We start from the raw sequence: 19,634 nt of genomic DNA, 5'->3' as shown, positions 1-19,634 counted from the left end.
ACTTATATACAAAGAATTTTTCATACCAAAATTAATGTCAAAAATAAATACAGGTTTTGCATAGGACTCAATTGTAATTAAAAATTTTACTGATTTTTTTTTTTTTAAAAAAAAAAGATACCTGTAATCATTATGACAACATCTGCAGTAGTTGAACATCCCGATTTAAATCCTGTTTCAACAACAATCTCATAAAAGTATTGATCATCAGGATGATTATCAGGAAGCAAAATGACTTTACCCTAAATAAATTGTTAAATCTTTTTCAATCATTCATTAACATGACTCTTTTAATTATTTTATGATGAATCAAATCACTGAGTATATAAAAAGTTTCAAAATGATTTAAAAATTTTTTTCTAATACTTTTAAACAAAAGCAAAAAAAAGATGAAACAGTAAACAGTTGCTGTTGGTAACAGCGACCTTTTCAACGTCTTTTAAATCTTTTTTTCTAGCCCATACGAACATCAGAATATAGAGACCAAACAGAGACATCACTACTGAAAACACTGTTGGATTGCTTTTTAAAGGAAAAGCTTTAAGAGCACCCAGCTCTACTGGTGCAGCATTTGCAAAAGGTCCCCCACCTCCAAAATCAGTCAAGTGAGTGCAAGCACAGACAGTTTGACTGCTATCTGTGTCTTTTTCCACAACCTTAAAAAAGATCAGAAAGCTGCCAAAAAACTGGTCACTTGAGGGAAGGAAATAAAAAAGAAGTTTTAGAGTTTGAAGACTCTTTGATTTTTTAATTTAATATCAACAATTACAACATTTCAGAATTTAATTTTAACAAAGTTTTTTTGAAAAAACTTGAAAATTTTCTATTCATTTCAAAAGACAATTACAAATAACAAACCAAAAAAATAGAAAACCAACAGCAAATAAACAAGAAAAAACAGAAATACCAAGCACCCCTCAGTGTTCCATGTGTTTATTTCTTGATCCCAATATAAACAAGCTCGAGTGTATGCCTGAAAAGTATACTTCACAGCTGTACAGTTGTCATCGCTGGGAACTGCTGAAAGTGGTAGCAATGTTTTGGTAAGAGGATGTACATCGGTGTAGTAGATGACACCAACACACCATCTAGAGAAACCGCACAGACTAATATTAGACTTTTTTTCTAGATTTCTTCTTAGTTTTTTTTTATTTCTGATTCTTGAGCTATTTTAATTCTTATATTTAATTAACTTTCCATAAAAAGTCATATAAACAAGCACAAAAAAAAAAAAAAAAAAAAAAAAACCCTGAAACATTAAAAAAGGCAGCCTACACTCCAACAGCAGTCTTGTTTAATTTTTCCTCACTAAAATAACAAGTCCATTTTTTCTCTGCTGTCCAATATTCTTGTTGATCTTTAGTTAAACTATCCCAATTACTTGGATTTGGATTTGGAAGAGTGCAATTTTGCTGATTATCAGCCAATGACGGAGCAGTCCCTGAAATTATTTATATATATTAAATAGTGAACTAGGACAATAGATTCTAAAATTTTAAATACAATAAATAAAATAATTTCTTTAAATATTTTTAAAACTTATTTAGAAATGTTTTTGGATATGGTTAGATATATACAGCATCATCAGCATTCTGTTAAAATATAAACAGTTGAAAAAATTATCAGTCAAACAACTTCACTTATTATTCATTTATCTAAATTTTTTTGTTGGATGGATAAAATGCCAAAAAAACAGTCAATTGTACCTCAAAAGAAGAAAAACATGACAGGAAAGAACTTCGTCTTTGAAGACGTAAAATGCTAATTCTTACTCAGGAACATTCACAATGTCTAACTGACCACGTAATACTAGCTCAAATTAGTTTGCTGTTATTATCAGCAGGGTCGTTGTAGTTTCAGGAGGTAACATGATAAAGTTTGTTTGCTTTCCCTTTTGGTTGTAGACTATCAAATTTTCTCTATTCATAAAAATTTCTCAAACAGTTTTGAAACTGCAAACAAAGCACCAGGTTTTTTATTGGTTTTAAAGGTAATGCTTAATATCAGTTCGACATCAAGATAGTTTTCCCATTGATAGAATTAAAACAGAAACATTTAGTATAATCCAAGGCAGTCTCTCTATCTTTTGAAATATCCTATAAATCAGCTACCAGCTAACCAGCCTCTAGTATAGGAAATGTTCTGTAATGTTTTAGGCTTTCTAGTTCAGTCAAATTTTACCTATTGATTATTTTCTTTAGTAGTTTCATTTCAATTGAAGGAAGTACTGATTCTGAATGTAAGGCCTCAAAACCAAAAAAAATCTAAAATGATATTAAAATTTTAAAACACCTGACAAAAGTCTAAAATGATATTAAAATTTTAAAACACCTGCTTGCTGTAAGGTATAAAATTAATGTAAGGTCCCAGACTGCTATGCTTTTGAATATTTTAGCAAAAGAAAGGACATAGATAACTAAGATTCCTCAAAAAAAATTAAATCTATCTACATTAGAATTCATATTATTTGTGAAAGTATTATGAAATTGTTTAGGAGAAGTACTAACATATACATACATACATACATACATACATACATACATACATACATACATACATACATACATACATACATACATACATACATACATACATACATACATACATACATACATACATACATACATACATACATACATACATACATACATACATACCCACATACATGTATACATACATTTAGCTAACATAGCAGCTGGTTGATGCATTTAAAGGAAAGAAACTGACAATGCATTTCGATAGCAGACTTTTCTACATAAAATATTTTAGATGAAAATTTCAACAGGTTTAGATTTCTCATATTATGGCTGCACTGGTATCAAAACTAAAGGACCAAGAAGAGAGCTGCATGTAAGTTTACAAAAAGGTCAGCCAAAGTACAGTGGTAAAGATGATATGAAAAAAAGCGGATGTTGGAACTCAAATATTTTGCCAAGTTTAATGAAAAAAACTATATTTTTGATAGTTAAAACTTTTAACTCTTAATATTTATTTTCACTCAAAAATTCAATAGAAGTTCAAAAAATGTTTTTTGTTTACAAATTGAAAAACAAAGATGGCATTATATATGGGAAAATTTTGAAAAGATCTTAAACAGCAATTTCCTAATAATGCATGTCAAATGAATTATCTTAACATAACATTTTAAACAATACATGGCTGAATAAGAACAAAATATCATGAAAAAATTTTTACAAAACTGTAAAAATTCTGACGTAACTTCTTTCATGTACTTCATCAAAAATCCCACAAAAATTCTCACTTGGTCGGGCCCAGTTCTTGTTAAAACTTCAGTTTTTGTCAAATTGAAACTATATTTTTCAAGAAGATGGAATTTATATTAGCAAAAATGAACAAATTTTGAGTGATGGCCTGCAGCCAACTCTTTTGATATTTTAGGGATATGTATTCGATGGTACCTTCACACTTCTCACTTCACAACATTCACACTTCACAAGGTTTTTAAACACAGCATGGTTATTATTGATCATTCCATTCTTCTAATTGGAATGACCAGAAAAGAAGCCTAAGAGACAACAATAAAAACCTTCGAAAATTCAAGGTGAATCATGCAAGAAAAAAACTCATGGAAGAATGGGATGAATAATGTCTTTTTTAGACTTCTTGACATTTATGATACTGTAATCCAAGGTGTATCTATTGCAAAATGAAACATTTTGGATTACAATTTGATATAACTAATAAATATTAAATATTTAAATAATTATTTACATTTAATAAATTTATTTAAATATTTAATAATTATATATCAGAACTAAACAATGACATGATTTTATGAAAGGTTTTTCAAGTTTTAAACTTCTTTTCCTGGACTATGTTGAGTATAATAGTAGTTGTTAACATGTCAAACAAATAAAATATATTTTTTGGCTGTTGAAACGAATGAGTTATGGAGTTCGTTTCTTTTATATAATTTCTTAACTAATCACTCATCATGTGTCTTCTTTAATGGCTTCCATTTTATGTCAAAGTTTTTGTCCTTTAACAAAGTTCTAATATATTGTTAACATAAGTTCTAAAATAAGTTCTAAAGAAGTCCATCGAACTGCATTATTTTTTATATTCTGTGAAGATTTATGAATTCATATAGATCTGTGGGAATTTGCCATTTGTTAGAAAAATCAATGCAGAGTCTCCATTGGTTAGTAAGGGATGAAAAAAAGTAATGCCTTACAGAAAGGAGATTACATGGTGAAATTTCAATTCTAGGGCTTCTACCTGAATGAAGATATTCAAGACAACTTTCTTGTTTAAATTAATAATTTACAATGTTTGGTTCCTCAAAAGATCTTAAAGAGTTCCAAGCTCCATGAAATTATTTAGCAGGTTTTAAGGATATGCATGCAGTATCCTAAGTATGTAGGAATGATGTTCATTGAAAATTAATAATTTTCTTATATTCCTATGAACAGAGGAAAATTATTGATTTTTGATGGCCATCATTCCTACATTTCTCATAAAATTATTGTGTTTTCAAATGGCAGCGTGGCAAAATTTGTTTGAGAAATTTTCATTAACAGACATGTTTTTTTAATGTTAATGAAACAATTAGTTGCAAACGATGCATTCTCACACTCAAATACTATTGTGGCTTTAAAGCCAGCAGAAATTACAACTTAATAGTGCCAAAATAATTCCAGAAAAGGTGTTGACATTAGAGAAAATTTGATAGCCGATAACCAAAGCTGGTATAGATAACGCAGCAGCATTGATGCCAATGATGATATCTATTAGCCCAAGAGAAAATCTGCTCATTCAAAGCACTTGCAAACTATCTCACAAACCAAACACAAATGTACTTTTTGCAAAATTAATTACATTAAAAAGTCATGTAAACAACTTGGTGCAATCAAAAAAGCCAACAAATTGAAGGTGACAGAAAAAGAAAGAAAAAAAAAACACATTAAAAACCTATCAGTAGTAAGAACATTTAGAAAGTTTTTAGGATTTGCACTCTTTTCTTTTTTTTTTAATAATTTTTTTGTTCTTAATCTGTATGATCACAGCTCATTTAGTTTATCTATTTCATAATTTCAAATGAGAAAAATTTTAGAAGTGAACTTATGTCAATAGGTTTGTATATATATATTAATTATTTACATAATTATGCATAATTATCTACAACAGACATTGTAAATAATTAGTATATATCTTATTTGAAGTCTGATATCATTGGAAGATATCTTTGGCAGTTAAATATCATTGGAACATCATTGAAGGAACTTTATTTTGTGCTACTGATATTTTATACAGGTCACGTCATCCACTATTACGGTTGCCATCCATGCAGATTTGACATTTATCAACTTCCTCAAATGTCAATGTATATGAGTTAACATAAGCATTAGAGCATTTTGAATAAATGATAAAATTTAGATAAAAATAAGATAAATTAGATAAATTAAGATAAATTAGATAATTAATAAATTGTATTAAAGTAAATTAGATAATTAACTTATAAGTGAAGAATTCTATGATGTAGAACTAGTTTACCATTTGAGAATATTTTTGCGCAAGAAGAACTAACAAAACATTTCAAAGTTACTTTGCAATACGTAATGACATTTATTGTTTTTGTAACTGATTAACTTAAATAAATTTTATATAAAATTGCACAAAATGGTGAAACCTTTATTCATAAATAAGAAGAAGAATCCTGTGAAGCTATCGTTCATAGCTCTAGCATTGAGAACAATTATTGATGAATTGACTGTTGCATCAACACGATGAATGTCACGCATCAACTCACAATATGCAGTAAAATTCTTTGGTGGAAGAGCTACTTCTTCATTTTCAAGAACAAGCTTAATTGGATCTGTGAGATTTTGAATTGCCTTCGGAGAACCATCCTGATCTGTGAGAGATAAGCCTTTAACTTTGCTTTTAATACTACTTGAAGCTTTATCAAATGTATACCGATTTTTACCAATAGTGTTCTGTAGTAAAAAAAATATTTAGCATGAAAATGAAAGAAATGTAATTTAGAACTAAACTTTGGTAGAATAACTATAATGATAAGTTAATGATAAGTCCAATTTTAATATGTAAATATGTTGATAATAATGCTACAAATATAATAAATAATCAAAAATGTTATAAATAATGCTTTGTTTAATATATAACAAAAACTTTCAAAAAATCGCAAAACACGCACAATGGCCCCTCCATCAATTCCATCAATATTAGGTAATGTGAATCCACCAATATTTTCAGTCCCAGCCTCGATTTGTTGAAATGATATATTACCAAATAACGTTTGTGTTTGTGCAGCAGGTTCACCTGGAATCAAGGACTTAATAAACATAGAATTTATTTCAGCCTCCAATTTTAACACAGCTGCCATCATTTGTGATGCCTGGGAAAAAGTTTTGTTAAAGCAACAAAAAATAATTTTAGGAAAAAAAATAATTTTAAATAATTTTACTCTAAAGACTTTTTTTTATCTGAAAACTGAATATTCATTAAAAATTTTAAATTAAAAAAAAAATATCTTAAAAATAAATTAACTAAAGAAAAACATATAAAAAAATTACTTACATCATCACCTCCAATGAGTGAAGATGTTTTTTTTAAAATCTGTAAAGACATTGTTGAGAATTCATCTGGAGCCATCATTTGAATAGTGTTTGCTACATTTTTTATAGTTGCTAATGCAATTGACTTAAAATGAAATAAATAAACTATTTAAAATATCAAAAAACATAAGAAGCGTCTTTCTAACACAAAAACTTATTCAAGTTTACACATTTTCTCAATGCTTAGCACCAGACAATTGCAACAAAGTGTAGGTTTTAAAAGACAGATAGACAGATAGACAGAAGAGGTAGATAGTAGATAGATAAGTAGAAAGATAGAAGAGAGATAAAAACAAAAAAGAAGAAATGTGCTAAAAGAAGAAATGTATGAAAGTTTTTTTTGTTTTTTAAGTCTACGGTGCAGAAAAATTTATTCAAAATATGAGTTGTTTTTTTATTATGGAGATTCGAAACTTGGGAAGTTCTAAATGTTTATTTTAAAGAAATTTCACACTACATAGTTTTGATTCAAAAAATTTTGATTTCATTGCTTGAAAAGTTCAAACCATGAAGTTGTTTGAATCATTGGAAGTTGATTTACAGAGAGTTAACTGTGGTTATATCATTGTAAAAAAAATAACACTTACATGATTACCATCAGGTTGAATATTATGCAACACAAGGTTAGCATTCTCTGGAGTATCAACCCAAATAGAAAGAAGCAATGTTTCTATTTTACTTTTGCACTACAAAAAGATTTTAATTGTAAAACTCTACAAGATACAACAAGCAACATCAACAACAAAATTAAACATTTTAAAAACACATTTGGTATAATAAAAAAATTGAAATAGTGAAAGATCAGCACAGACTTGATACAAAACAATGAGCAAATAGTTATCAACCAAATACAATTCAGTGAACCTGAACCAGAATTTTTATTAATGCTTTTACTTACACTCCTAGAAATTAAACTGCTCATCTCCAACAAGGCAACCACATAATTTGCTTTCATAGACTCTGAACTTAATACATCATCAGATGATATGTTATCACACATTTTTAAAACTGACTCTTCAATGGATCTCTTTTTCCCTGGAGAAGTAACAATAAGAAAGAAATCAAATATATCGATTCACAATATATTTACCATTTGTTTATTATTTAATCCTCATATTGTTATTTTTAAAAGTTAACAAAAGCAAACATACTTTGCTCCGTCTTTTTTTCAGGAGAAACCTAAAAACCGCAAAATGAAATGGGATTTTAAAAACTACAAAGTTTATTAAAAAAATATATACCCGCCAAACATGAGGGGGACTTTTAGGGGATGGAAAACTTTTACCTCTTTATAAATTACCATAAGAAAACCATTAGTGGCTGTCCAGTTCTCGCATTTCTCTAAAGTACTGATATGGTTATCTTGTGCCTAGCCAGATCTGGCTTGCAACTATTATCACAATATTGTAAGATTGTGTATGTGAGGATATTAATGAGTGCATATTTAATTTGCTATATGCATTGACATGTTGTATGGACCTTCACCTGAGTATAAATAATGTAAGTATTAAGTTAGATTATCTTTCATTTTCATGCAGGCACACACAATACATATTTTGTCATCTTTGTTATGACTACAATCACTTTTGAACTTATTATAATGAAAATACTGCACATACAACTTTTACTTTCAATTTCATTTCAAAAAATAAGGGAGTATATTGCTACCCAATGTTCTTGAATCAAGTTCTTTTTAATAACATGAGATTTTTTTTGCAATTTGTATATATATTGATTTTTGCATTATATTTCATACACTAATTTATGCACTTTTATTTTATACATTTTTTTTTTGTAAATTTGGAAAAATCCAGCATTCTCAGGCATATTGTTATCTTCTTCACAGTTTTTGATACAGGCATTTGTTTGAGTTACTGTTAACTGTACTTAGGCACATGTTGTCTCTGATATTTTAAACCCAGTTTTTTAAAAATTCAGTGTATGATCAGTGAATTGTAAGACATTGAACTTTGAAAGAAATTTTTTTGATTCAGGCCAGCAGCATTTTTCTTAAAATTTTTCAATTTTTGTTGTTGTCCATTCAATTTACTTGGATGACCTTTATTTGTCTTATTTTCAATGGCAGATCATCTTCAAAGTGTTCGAGGCAGATCATCCTCAAAGTGTTTCATCCTCATCATCCTCAAAGTGTTCAAGGAGAGTTATTATTTGTGAAAGTATCAACTTTTTTCTGTTTTAAACAAATTATGAGTTCATAGAGTAGTGATTAATTATAAAATAAAAGTTTTTGAAATAACTTGATAAAAAAAAAAAAAAAAAAGTAAAGAAAAAAGATTAAACAAATAAACATCTTTTAGATGAAAAATTTGTATATTAAATGTGAACCAGCCACAATTAATTGAAAAATAAAAAAATTCACTTTTTATGATGTAAATAAGAAAAAAAAAAAACTTTTCAAAATAAATTATAATTAGTTAAAAAAGTAAAAAAAAAAGCCTTAATATTTTTAACTTGAGTTCTTTTGAAGAATAAATATATCAACAAGGATTCTGCAACTTTTTTTTGAAAGTAAAATCAGTCTAATACCTCCAGTAAGCAAAGAATAGGAAGGCCCTTGACAGGCACTATTTGGGTGCAAAGGGGTAAATTTAGTTCTGGAAACTAGGCTTCAGTTACATTCTGCATTTTTGTTAAATTGGTCTCTAAAAGCTAGAAAAAGTTAAAGAATGCAAGGTATACTTCTAATTTAATAACATAAGTTGATAATTGTCTGCAACCAAAAGTAATTTTGGTTGAACTACATTATTTACAATATTTTTATGAAAATTTGATAATTTCCATTCTTTCCAGTCTACTAATTCAAATCTAATTTCCAGTCCACTAATGCAAATCTAATTTATGGGATTAGTTAACACCATTTTTTTTATTAAAAACAAAAACAAAAACATAGGCATTAAAATTATTGGTAAAAGTAAAACTTCCTTTTAACAAATTTTGTTCTTTGTTTACTAAAAAATTTCAACAAGTTTTATATTTGTTAGTTTTTAAACTAAGAATTGCGTTCTTGCATCTTTATAGAAAAAACATGGTAATTGCTTGATTAAGATGACATCATGTTGAGTTTATTCTTCAACAGCTTTTTTTTTTTTTCACCAACTGTTTTTTAACAGTTGTTAATTTTATGACAGTAAACTCTGAAAATTTTAATTTATTGGTAGGCAATGAGCATTTTTTTTCAAATGTTTTTTTCAGCATTTAGAGAAAAAAAAAATAGAAAATGATCATTTTATAAATTTACATGTTGAACACTTTTTAACAACTACTAAACCTTTAAGTTTGATAATTGAAACTGAAAACTGTGCTCTTTTTCTTCTTCAGTTGAAAGAGGCACTGGGGATAAGTACAACAATGTCCTTATTTAACAGATTTTTTGAAATTCAAGATAGTGATTATAAATTATTTTATATGTTAGTGGGTTAAACTTTAAATACAGCTTTGATGTAAGCTTTAGTATTGAATCATTAACAATACTATTTTAAACCTTTTAAACCTAAATGTAAAAATTATCATTGAATTTAATATTTGTTCCTCTTTTTTTTTTAAAAAAAAAAAAGACTTTAAAACTATAAAACTATATTATTCAAATTTAAAATAAATTTAGAAAATAAATGCCACCTTAGCTTCCAATCTGATAGGAATTGGGTCAGATTGAACTCCATAACTATCCCGGACCCTCACTTGAATAGAACAATTTCCAGTTTTTTCATTACCAGGGGGAAGTTTGACTTGACCGCTTGTTACATTAGAAACTAAACGAAACTAAGTACTAAGTCTAATAATAAATGCAAAACTTAAGAAAAAAATTTACTGAACAAAGAACTTTTTTAGAAGAAATTAAGATGAGAGAACTGGTTTTGTTAAAAATTCTTTTTTTTTATCAAATTTTAATGTTAGTCAATTTAATGTTGATCAATAATAGGCTTTTACCTGATGTAGATATTGTTAAAGGAGCCCATATATCATTTTTACATTTATACTCAAAACCATAAAAGAGTGGTTTTTGATCATCTTCAGCATCATTACAAGTAATAACAAAGTCTGTACTCCATGCAATTCCTATTTTTGGACTAATCTCACATGTTACTTTTGACACATCTGGTGGATAGTTAACATCTACAACTTCTGCACCTGTACCATACGTCTTTTCTTCATTACAAGATGCCTCAACATGAAACTTATATCTATAAGCTGCAGAATAAAAAAAAATTTATCTCACCATTATCTAATCCATTATCAGTATTGTCAGCATTTCAAAGAATGAAATAAATCAATTGTATTTCACACAAATCTCGTTTTAAAAAAATACACAAGCTTCCTTAACATAGTTGACAAAAAAAATAAGCGTGTTTCACAACAGTCTTTAACAATAGAAAAAATTATTCTAACCTGGATCTAAGGATTTTGCTTTTAGTACAAAGTTGCGCTTAGTTAGGCCAGTGGTCACATTATTAATAAGCTCATTAGAAACATTAGCATAGGTAGAATTTAGACTTGCTTTTAACTTGCGAAAAATCAGCCATTTATAAATAATGACAGCTCTAGGTCCACATAGATTTTTGTTAAGAACCAAAGAACTTATCGAAAGCTTTGAGTTTGGATTTACCAAATCATCACAATTCAGCTCGCACCTTAAAAAATGTAAATATTTTTTGAAAAGAACTAAAAGATAATTATTGGTTATCAAATTAAATTTTTTAAAATTCTTCTATTGCAGTTATCTTGCAGATTGTTTCAACAGACTTTTCTCTTATCTAAAATTATGATTAAAAACCCAATATATATGCTTAAAACAAAAATACGCAATCAAAAATGTGTTCTAGATACTGCAACTACATAAATCAAAAGTGATAATTCTGCTACAATGAATAAACATGCCTCAATACCTCCCCTCCCTACACTGAGATATTACAGGAGAAATAATTTTTCAAAAAACATTTTTTAAAGAAGTGACAGTTAAAATGAAAAACATGTTGAACTGAAGTTGGAGGGGGTACAATGTAAAGAGTATTAGCATACATAAAACTTAAAAGCTACTTTATCAAGAAGGTCAGCTTAACTGAACAAAAGAGAAATTAGACATTTACTAGTAAAAGATTTAACATTGAATTAATATTTGAATCCTCACTTGGTTGTTACATGCAAGGTATCATTGGGTGTTATACATAGCCTAACATCTTTAATTGATTCGCGAAGAAAAGATTCGTTCAGACTTATGCGTAAGCGTAAATCATAACAGTAATACCAAAGATAGTCAGAATTTAAAACTAATTTCAGTGATGTCATTCCTATAAAGAAAAAACAAAGAATAAAATAGTTCAATATAAAACAAAAAATGAGACAAATCATTACATTGTAAAGAATGAAAAAAATCAATACAAACAAGAAAAAAATTCTCATTGCTGAAAAAGTTCCCCAAACAGTGATTTGACTTTCCAAGCAAAATTCATTTCAAATTACAGATAAAACAATGGCACCACTAAACTTAGATTGGTACTAATTGGTATCTAAGTAATAAAAAATAACATCTGACACTATCCCAGATGATTATTTTGCAATCTTTTGATCTCTGAAGAACTTTATTTATCAAACAAAAAAAATATTAAATTTATGATTCTGATTCAACTGATACAAAATGATTCTGATTCAACTGATACACAATAAGATGTGATCAGTGAAGTGATAGTTCTAGCAATTTTCAAAGTATAATGTGGAAAAAAGCTACTACTACACACTCCTCCTTAACCTACCCCACACACCCCTTCCACCTTTCTCCCTTCTCTTGTATGACTTTATTTTGAGGATTTAGCTCTTCCCTGAGTTCTCAAAATTGAAAAAAGAAATGTTGATATGAGATTATTGTCTCAAATATAGTTTAAAAGAGGTTTTGTTTTATAACTTTACTTTATAACTATAACTTTTGTTTTATAATTTTATCTTCAAATATTTTTGATAAAAATAATGAAACTTACTGAATATCAACTATATGAAACTATTATTTTTATAAATGTAACAGATTGTGTAGTAAGAATTACTAAAGCACTAGGTTTTTTAATAATTGATATCTCTGCAGAAAGTTCAGAATAGCTGGAAGTCTAAATATCTGAAGATATTTAAAGCCTGAAGATGAGCAAGAAATATTTACACCATTTGTTTTATCAATGAAATAAAATGCTAGATTCAACATGAAATTTGAGGTTATGAGCTAAATAAAAAAATTGGTTTTGTATAATAAAAGTCACCATCTTTAAAGAAAACTTATACCATTTAAAAGGAAATTTATTGTCTCTCTCTTGTATAATTATGTTATTATCAAATAATTAGAATTCTTGTATAATTGCAAATAATCCTGACTTAAGAATACCTTTCCCTATACACTCCACTCTTTGCACCATCAAACAGCTTTCATCAGCTGTTGGCTCTTTAAACTTGTATGCTCTCTTGTAGCTACACCCTCTGCTTTACTACTTTGATTTAAAAGATTTTGGGAATGCACATGTAATACAAATTTTGTTTTTTTTTTACTTATTTTTGTAACCAACTTAGTGATTTAATTAAAGAAATACATATATCAGTTAAAATAAAAATAACAGCATTATTTAAACTAGCTATTTGTTTTATTTATTCTATATTTATTTATCTTATATGTAATACCAAAATTAGTCTAGAAGAGCATTGTAACTTTTTTTCATGTTATTGCTTATTGTTATGTAATTTTTAAAGTGACTTGTAATACTTCCCAAAAGTTAATGTTTTCAATAACATAAACCATTTTTATTACTAACACCACCCAAATAATACCAAAGCTGACATTTTTGGTTGCATGATTGACATTTTATCAGATTTTTGAAATGCAAAATTAAGAAAAATAGAAACTTGAACATTGCATTAAAAAATTTTATTCTTCTTTTAAAATCTCTCAGGAAGAGTTTATTTTGGACGGATGAAATAAAATACACAAACATATTCTATCAATATTTTTCAAGGAATGGAATATGGGAGTGCCTACTTCCTGTTGATTTTGTTGTGGTACTATTTGAATGAAAAAAAAAGGTAAAAAAAAACAACAGCATTTACCTTTATCTGACAACTTCCCTGGAGACCCTGAATTCCTAAAACAGCCATTCGGAGGAAACGTCTTATTTGGATAAGTTGAAGTATCTTCAACAGGGTAATATAATTTTGGTAAACTATCAATATCCAAACCATTAAATTCATCACTGCGGCCACAGAACCACTCCACTTTAAAAGCAGTCAAACTTTGATCTGGATCAAAACTGCGGCTTGCATCGATAACAACATCTAGTTAAATCAAAAATATTCTATGTAATATGTTAAATAATAATAGTAGTATTAATTGTAATAATAGTTATAACAATACTGATGATGATGATGATGATGATGATGATGATGATGATGATGATGATGATGATGATGATGATGATGATGATGATGATGATGATGATGATGATGATGATGATGATGATGATGATGATGATGATGATGATGGTAGTATAAAAAAGAATGATAATAGATAATAATGATAAATAATAATAATAATATTATTAAATAGTAATAATAATAATGATAAATAATAATAATAATAATAAAAATAATAATAAAAATAATGATAATAGTAAACAATAACAATAATAATAATAATAAATAATAATAATAATAATAATAAAAAATAATAATAATAATAATAATAATAATAATAATAATAAAATAATAATAAAATAATAATAATAAACAATAATAATAATAATAAACAATAATAATAATAATAAACAATAATAATAATAATAAACAATAATAATAATAATAAACAATAATAATAATAAACAATAATAATAATATTAAAATAATAGTAATAATAAAAATAATAATGATATTAATAAATAATAATAGTAAATAATAATAATAATAATAATAATAATAATAATAATAATAATAATAATAATAATAATAATAAACAATAATAATAATAATAAAAATAATAATAATAATAAAAATAATAATAATGTTAACAAATGATGATAATAAATAATAAATATAGTTAATAATGAAAATAATGATGATAACAACTAGAAGAAAAAATATTAACAATAAATCATATTTTGTAGCAATAATTACACATATAAATACCGATAGCATACAGAAGTGATTTGAAATTTTCAAATTAGAGTAAAAATGAACAAAAACAATGAGAAACTTGTTTTTTCATTGAAAATAAAAAAACATGAAGTACACATAAACTTACCACCACCTCGTTGAAATGTTTTCTCATAACCACCGTCAACAATTATCTTTAATGGGCAAGGTACAATCATGAAGTATCCTGTTTTTTGTGCTAATGTTTCATTAATTTGTTGTTTTGAGACTTCATCAAACATATATCCTATATAGGTAACTCGATATATTCCATACTCTTTCAAACTATTTGCTTCAAGGATGTACCTTTCCCCTGGAAAATATTTAAAAAAAAAAAACATTTCTTCTCAAATTGTATGAATTTTAAGCCAGGAATTAAAAAAGACGCTACCATTTAAACCTACCCAATGGTTTTTCTTTAAGGACTTTAAGCCATGTGTTAGCGTTGACTTTAAACTCTATGTTAATTTTCTTTATTAGAGTGGAATTATTTCTAGAACAGTTCTTTCTCATTACATAAGAAAATATTGTTTTCTTACACTTATAGATGTATGCATTTTTAAAGATGTTTAAGGAATCTTCACTATAAGCAGCTGAACTTGTAAATTCAATAGTTGGTGGTGAACAAGGAGCATCTAAAACGTCTACTAAAATGGTTTCAGTAATTGAAGACACCTGATTGCTTCCTTTAAAATTTACACGATATTTACTACTTTTTTTAAATGTATAAGTTACTGAAAAAGGAATTGTAAGAGTCTTCTGAGCATCTATGCAAATAGAGTTGCCAAAAACTTGAGAAGGTGTGTTGTCTTGAAAGTCTATCTCCAAACAAGGATAGCCTGGAAGTGGGTAAGGAAATTCTACTTTAAAAGTTATTGGCACACCAACTGAATGCTTAATACCATCTACTGTTACCTTCAAGGCTGTAAAAGGTTTTATTAGCTGTAGAAACTTACAAGTGACATCAGCGCTAACTTTGTTGACAGAACTAATACAGACCTCTGCATCATAGACACTTTGATATGACCATTGTTGAGTTTTAAATTCTACAGTATTGTTCTTTAAACAACTAAAATCTCTCTCTACCCCTTCAATTTTTAATATTCCACTTTCATTAACATTAGAACCTGACTGATCTTGAGTAATTACAAAGATGTTACATGCATCACTCATAATTTCTGGAGAACTCTTCACAAGGTCCATGACTTTAATGACACTATTATTCATTGAGCATCGCGCTGTGATGTTAAGATAGGGTTTAACAACAGGATCTTGTGATAAAACAATTGTAGACAAAAAAAAATCATATAAACGATTTGTGCATGAAAGTGTAACATTGTATTTACCAGCTTTAAACTTGTGCTTTGCTTCTATGAAATCTATTGGACCAACAAAGTCTGTATAACTAACTGGGAATAGACTTTTTGAGCTTTTATCATTAAAGTTAAAATAGCAATCAAAATAGTTTCCTGCAGAGAATGTGAATTTGATTGACATTTCTTCTGTGGAGTTTTCTGGAGCATGAACAAACCCAGTGGAGTTTATAGGATATAAAGGACGTTGCACACAAAGATTCATCCAGTCTGATGCTATAGAAACAGGGTTTGTGGCAACCACTGAATAATTGTAGCACAATTTCCAAGGTGTATATGATACATTAACAACAGGGCTGGTAGTATTAAAAACAATTTCATTTCCTAAATCAACCAAGTAAAGAATGCGCTCAGCCCCAATATTGTGATCAGATATTAATGAGAGAGTTTCATTTTCTTCAATCCAATCAGATTTGTTAGTGCCTTCAAATTCTTGAACTAATCTTATGTTAAAGTCTCTAATTTTATCCTCAACTATAGCAACGACACAGCACAAATCATTACTGATATCATTACTAAGAGATAAACAAATGTTGTAGTCTTGTTTTACTGAGAATGTAAAAGATGCAAAACCTCTGAAACCAACAAAACTACTATTTAAACTGTCATTAAAGGAAATATCAAAGTCATAAATTACATTTCTAGTTTTTTTGTCATCCCAATCTAATACTAAAAATATTCCAGTTCCACTTTTAATGCTAAAAAAGACCTCAGTTGGTGTGTTATAAATGGTAGATTGGGCTGAAATTTTACAACCAGATATTCTGTCCAGTACCTTCTGTTGTATTGTCAAATTCATTTGACTAACTCTATTAAAAGCAAGAGCAAATACTGTGTAGTTTCCTTGTCTATTATAGGTGTGTTCAATTGCTTCAACATCATATGTCCCATTGGTGCAAGTTTTACTTCCATCTCCCCATTCAATACAGTATGTTTTATTTGTACCTTTTGTCATGCTAGAAACATTAATAAACCCACTCACATTGGTTTCCAGTGTCACACTTATCAAATTAAAATTCTCAATAACATCCTCTACATAGCTGACATTGCTGATACATTGAACTTCTATATTGTTGGTAGCACAAACAGTGACATTTACAGGTTGAGCTTGTGTTTGAAACTCGCTTGATTTTATAACAAATATTGAACTTTCACTTAGCTTAAGAGAAGAGTTTCCATTTATTTGCAAAATGTCACTTTCAAGGAAATAGCTGACTGAAACTACGCCACAACCAGTGAAGGCTACATCAACGCTGATTTCTTCGTCAGTTGTTTTGACAGGATTAATTGCTTCACATGCCCGAGTTGTATCTTCATTTGTGTTAAAAAAAGATGGCACACCAAGAGCACAAACAACCCACAAACTTAAAGATGCAACTTGAAAATTTATTTCATTAAAAGATTTAACATAAATATTATACAAGCCAGGTTTAGAAAATGTGTGATGAAACACTGATTGATTGAATATTTCATCATAGACTCCTTCAAAGTTTTCATTTTCACCCCAGTATACAGCATGACTATAAAATCAAAAACAAATGCTGTCTTTTTCTAAATAAGAAAAAAAGAAAAAAAAAGGAAAAAAGAACAATTAAAATTACAAGTACTTCTAAACAATTTTACACTTTTAACGAACTTTAAATTGTAAAATAAGCAAACTATTATTGACACAATAAGACAAGAACTTCTAAAATTGCACATTTAAATGCAATGCATGCTGGTAAGTGATTTGACACTATTATGTGATTTTGTTATAGGAAAATCTCAACATTATTTGTCAGTCTATTTGTAGAGCAACAGAAATGATCTTATTTTTGAAGAGCACATATTATTGCATATAAACAACAAGTCTTTTTAATGTCTTTTAACCAACCCAAGATTGAAATTTACTTAAACAAATTCTTCAAGATGTGCTTAAAATTTCTTTTATTCAATAAGCAAAACTATTGTTATAATTATTTTAGCTTTAATAATACCCATTAATGCTCAACTTTATTAAAGTTGTCGAGTTGCAAAAGAAGCAGCTTTAAAAAATCTTTTCCAGTTCACGGAGTAACTGTTAATAGATGTTAGTCTTAGTTATTCAAATTCAAATTAAAAGCTGTAAAAGCTTTTTTTTTTTTACTTAACATTAAAAAAAAGATATAAGAACATTTTCTAAAATTAGGTATAAGAACATTTTCTAAAAAATTTATTATTCAAAAAAAAAAAAAGACCTGGCTTTTGATATTCCAGATATTGCAGAAACATTAAAATCTATGACAGAGTCAGTTACCACAGTTGTTGACACGGTGGTCACTATAAGATTTTGTATCTCAGAAACAACAGTTGTCTTCCCTTCACAATAGTTGATCTCGTTACCAAGAGTATCAAGTATCGATGCTTTTGAAATAATGTCAGTACCATCAGGGTAATCAGCTGCATAATAAAAAAAAAGGCAACTTATAATGCATAACATGTTTTTACATAAAAGTGTAGGTAATATATCAAAAATACTTGGTTTGAATCTTAACATCATACCATTACCTATTTCATAAAAGTATTTCATAGAAGTATTTCATAAATGAAACTGGAACATGAAAATCAAAGAAATACCAAAGAATACCTGCTATTTCAATCACATATTTGGATGGGATTTCCAAGTATAAACTGATCATATGCTCAGTGTCAGATACTTCAATAGGAGATTCATAAGCAGGATTGTCATCAAAGGATTCATTGATATAAACATCAAATATTTCATCGTAGTGGATTGCTTGGAACTGATTTGTGGAATTAATTGAATTGAATGCAACATCACCAGGTGTGTTATTACTATGATCAGGCATCCATGCCAAGAACTGACCAGGCACTGTTGTAAACTGCTCACTGTCAGGGACTACAAAGTCATTATGGCCTAAGTGTAAAAATTTCAAAAATCAGTTACTTTAATAATTTTGCATAAATATGGTCAGAGTAATCAAATATCAAATGCCTTTAATCAAATTTTTCTCAAACAGCAAAAAATAAAAATTGAACAAAATTCTTAATTTTACCTAAAACTGTTGCATTGACTGCAAAACTGTATACAAGTCTAAACATTACATCAGCCGTTGTTCGAGTAGTCAACCTAGTTGGTTGAGTTGTACCTGATGGACCAAATTGTATTAGATCAGGATAAAAAATGTCAGTTTTTGCTGATGGATAAAAAGTGTTGGAATAAAGAGGACACGAATCAGAGGTAAGCACACATTTTTTTGAATAGAAACACATTTTTCTTTTTGAGTCAGAAGTTGTTTTTTCACAAGACGGCTCTAAAATCTTTAAAAAAAATTTCCTGTTTATCAAAATTTTATGCAAGGGTTTTACACAAGTAAAATGTAGTAGGGTAAGACCCCTAGCACCCTATACCTGAACACTGACACAAAAAAAAAAAATCATAAATCATAATGGCCAGGTTACTATTTTTTCTGTTAACAAATGAATATGACTTTGATTGATTTTTTGATCTTGA

General features: G+C 28.0%; 1 protein-coding gene across 2 annotated transcripts in view; it reads right to left on the bottom strand.

Moving 5' to 3' along the window:
- Positions 1-19,634, bottom strand: part of LOC145184730 (uncharacterized) — a 33,488-nt gene that overhangs the window by 6,660 nt on the left and 7,194 nt on the right. For both annotated transcript variants that reach the window (XM_090091995.1, XM_090091996.1), the window contains exons 7-26: positions 19,177-19,441; positions 18,747-19,037; positions 18,358-18,559; positions 15,173-17,661; positions 14,878-15,081; positions 13,692-13,916; positions 11,743-11,902; positions 11,004-11,245; positions 10,545-10,805; positions 10,233-10,366; positions 7,748-7,775; positions 7,495-7,631; positions 7,184-7,282; positions 6,559-6,681; positions 6,176-6,376; positions 5,651-5,957; positions 1,276-1,441; positions 908-1,088; positions 426-656; positions 122-242 (exon numbers count right to left, since the gene is read on the bottom strand). In XM_090091995.1, the coding sequence (XP_089948121.1) occupies positions 122-242; positions 426-656; positions 908-1,088; positions 1,276-1,441; positions 5,651-5,957; positions 6,176-6,376; positions 6,559-6,681; positions 7,184-7,282; positions 7,495-7,631; positions 7,748-7,775; positions 10,233-10,366; positions 10,545-10,805; positions 11,004-11,245; positions 11,743-11,902; positions 13,692-13,916; positions 14,878-15,081; positions 15,173-17,661; positions 18,358-18,559; positions 18,747-19,037; positions 19,177-19,441 (6,067 nt within the window). The remainder of the gene's footprint in view (positions 1-121; positions 243-425; positions 657-907; positions 1,089-1,275; positions 1,442-5,650; positions 5,958-6,175; positions 6,377-6,558; positions 6,682-7,183; positions 7,283-7,494; positions 7,632-7,747; positions 7,776-10,232; positions 10,367-10,544; positions 10,806-11,003; positions 11,246-11,742; positions 11,903-13,691; positions 13,917-14,877; positions 15,082-15,172; positions 17,662-18,357; positions 18,560-18,746; positions 19,038-19,176; positions 19,442-19,634) is intronic.

Source organism: Hydra viridissima, unplaced genomic scaffold (assembly GCF_058129835.1).
Source record: "Hydra viridissima isolate aposymbiotic clone 2 unplaced genomic scaffold, HvirCarnegie_v1 scaffold_7, whole genome shotgun sequence".
NCBI lineage: Eukaryota > Metazoa > Cnidaria > Hydrozoa > Anthoathecata > Hydridae > Hydra > Hydra viridissima.
Note: the sequence above shows the minus strand (reverse complement) of the source record. Positions and strands in the feature narration are given on the sequence as shown.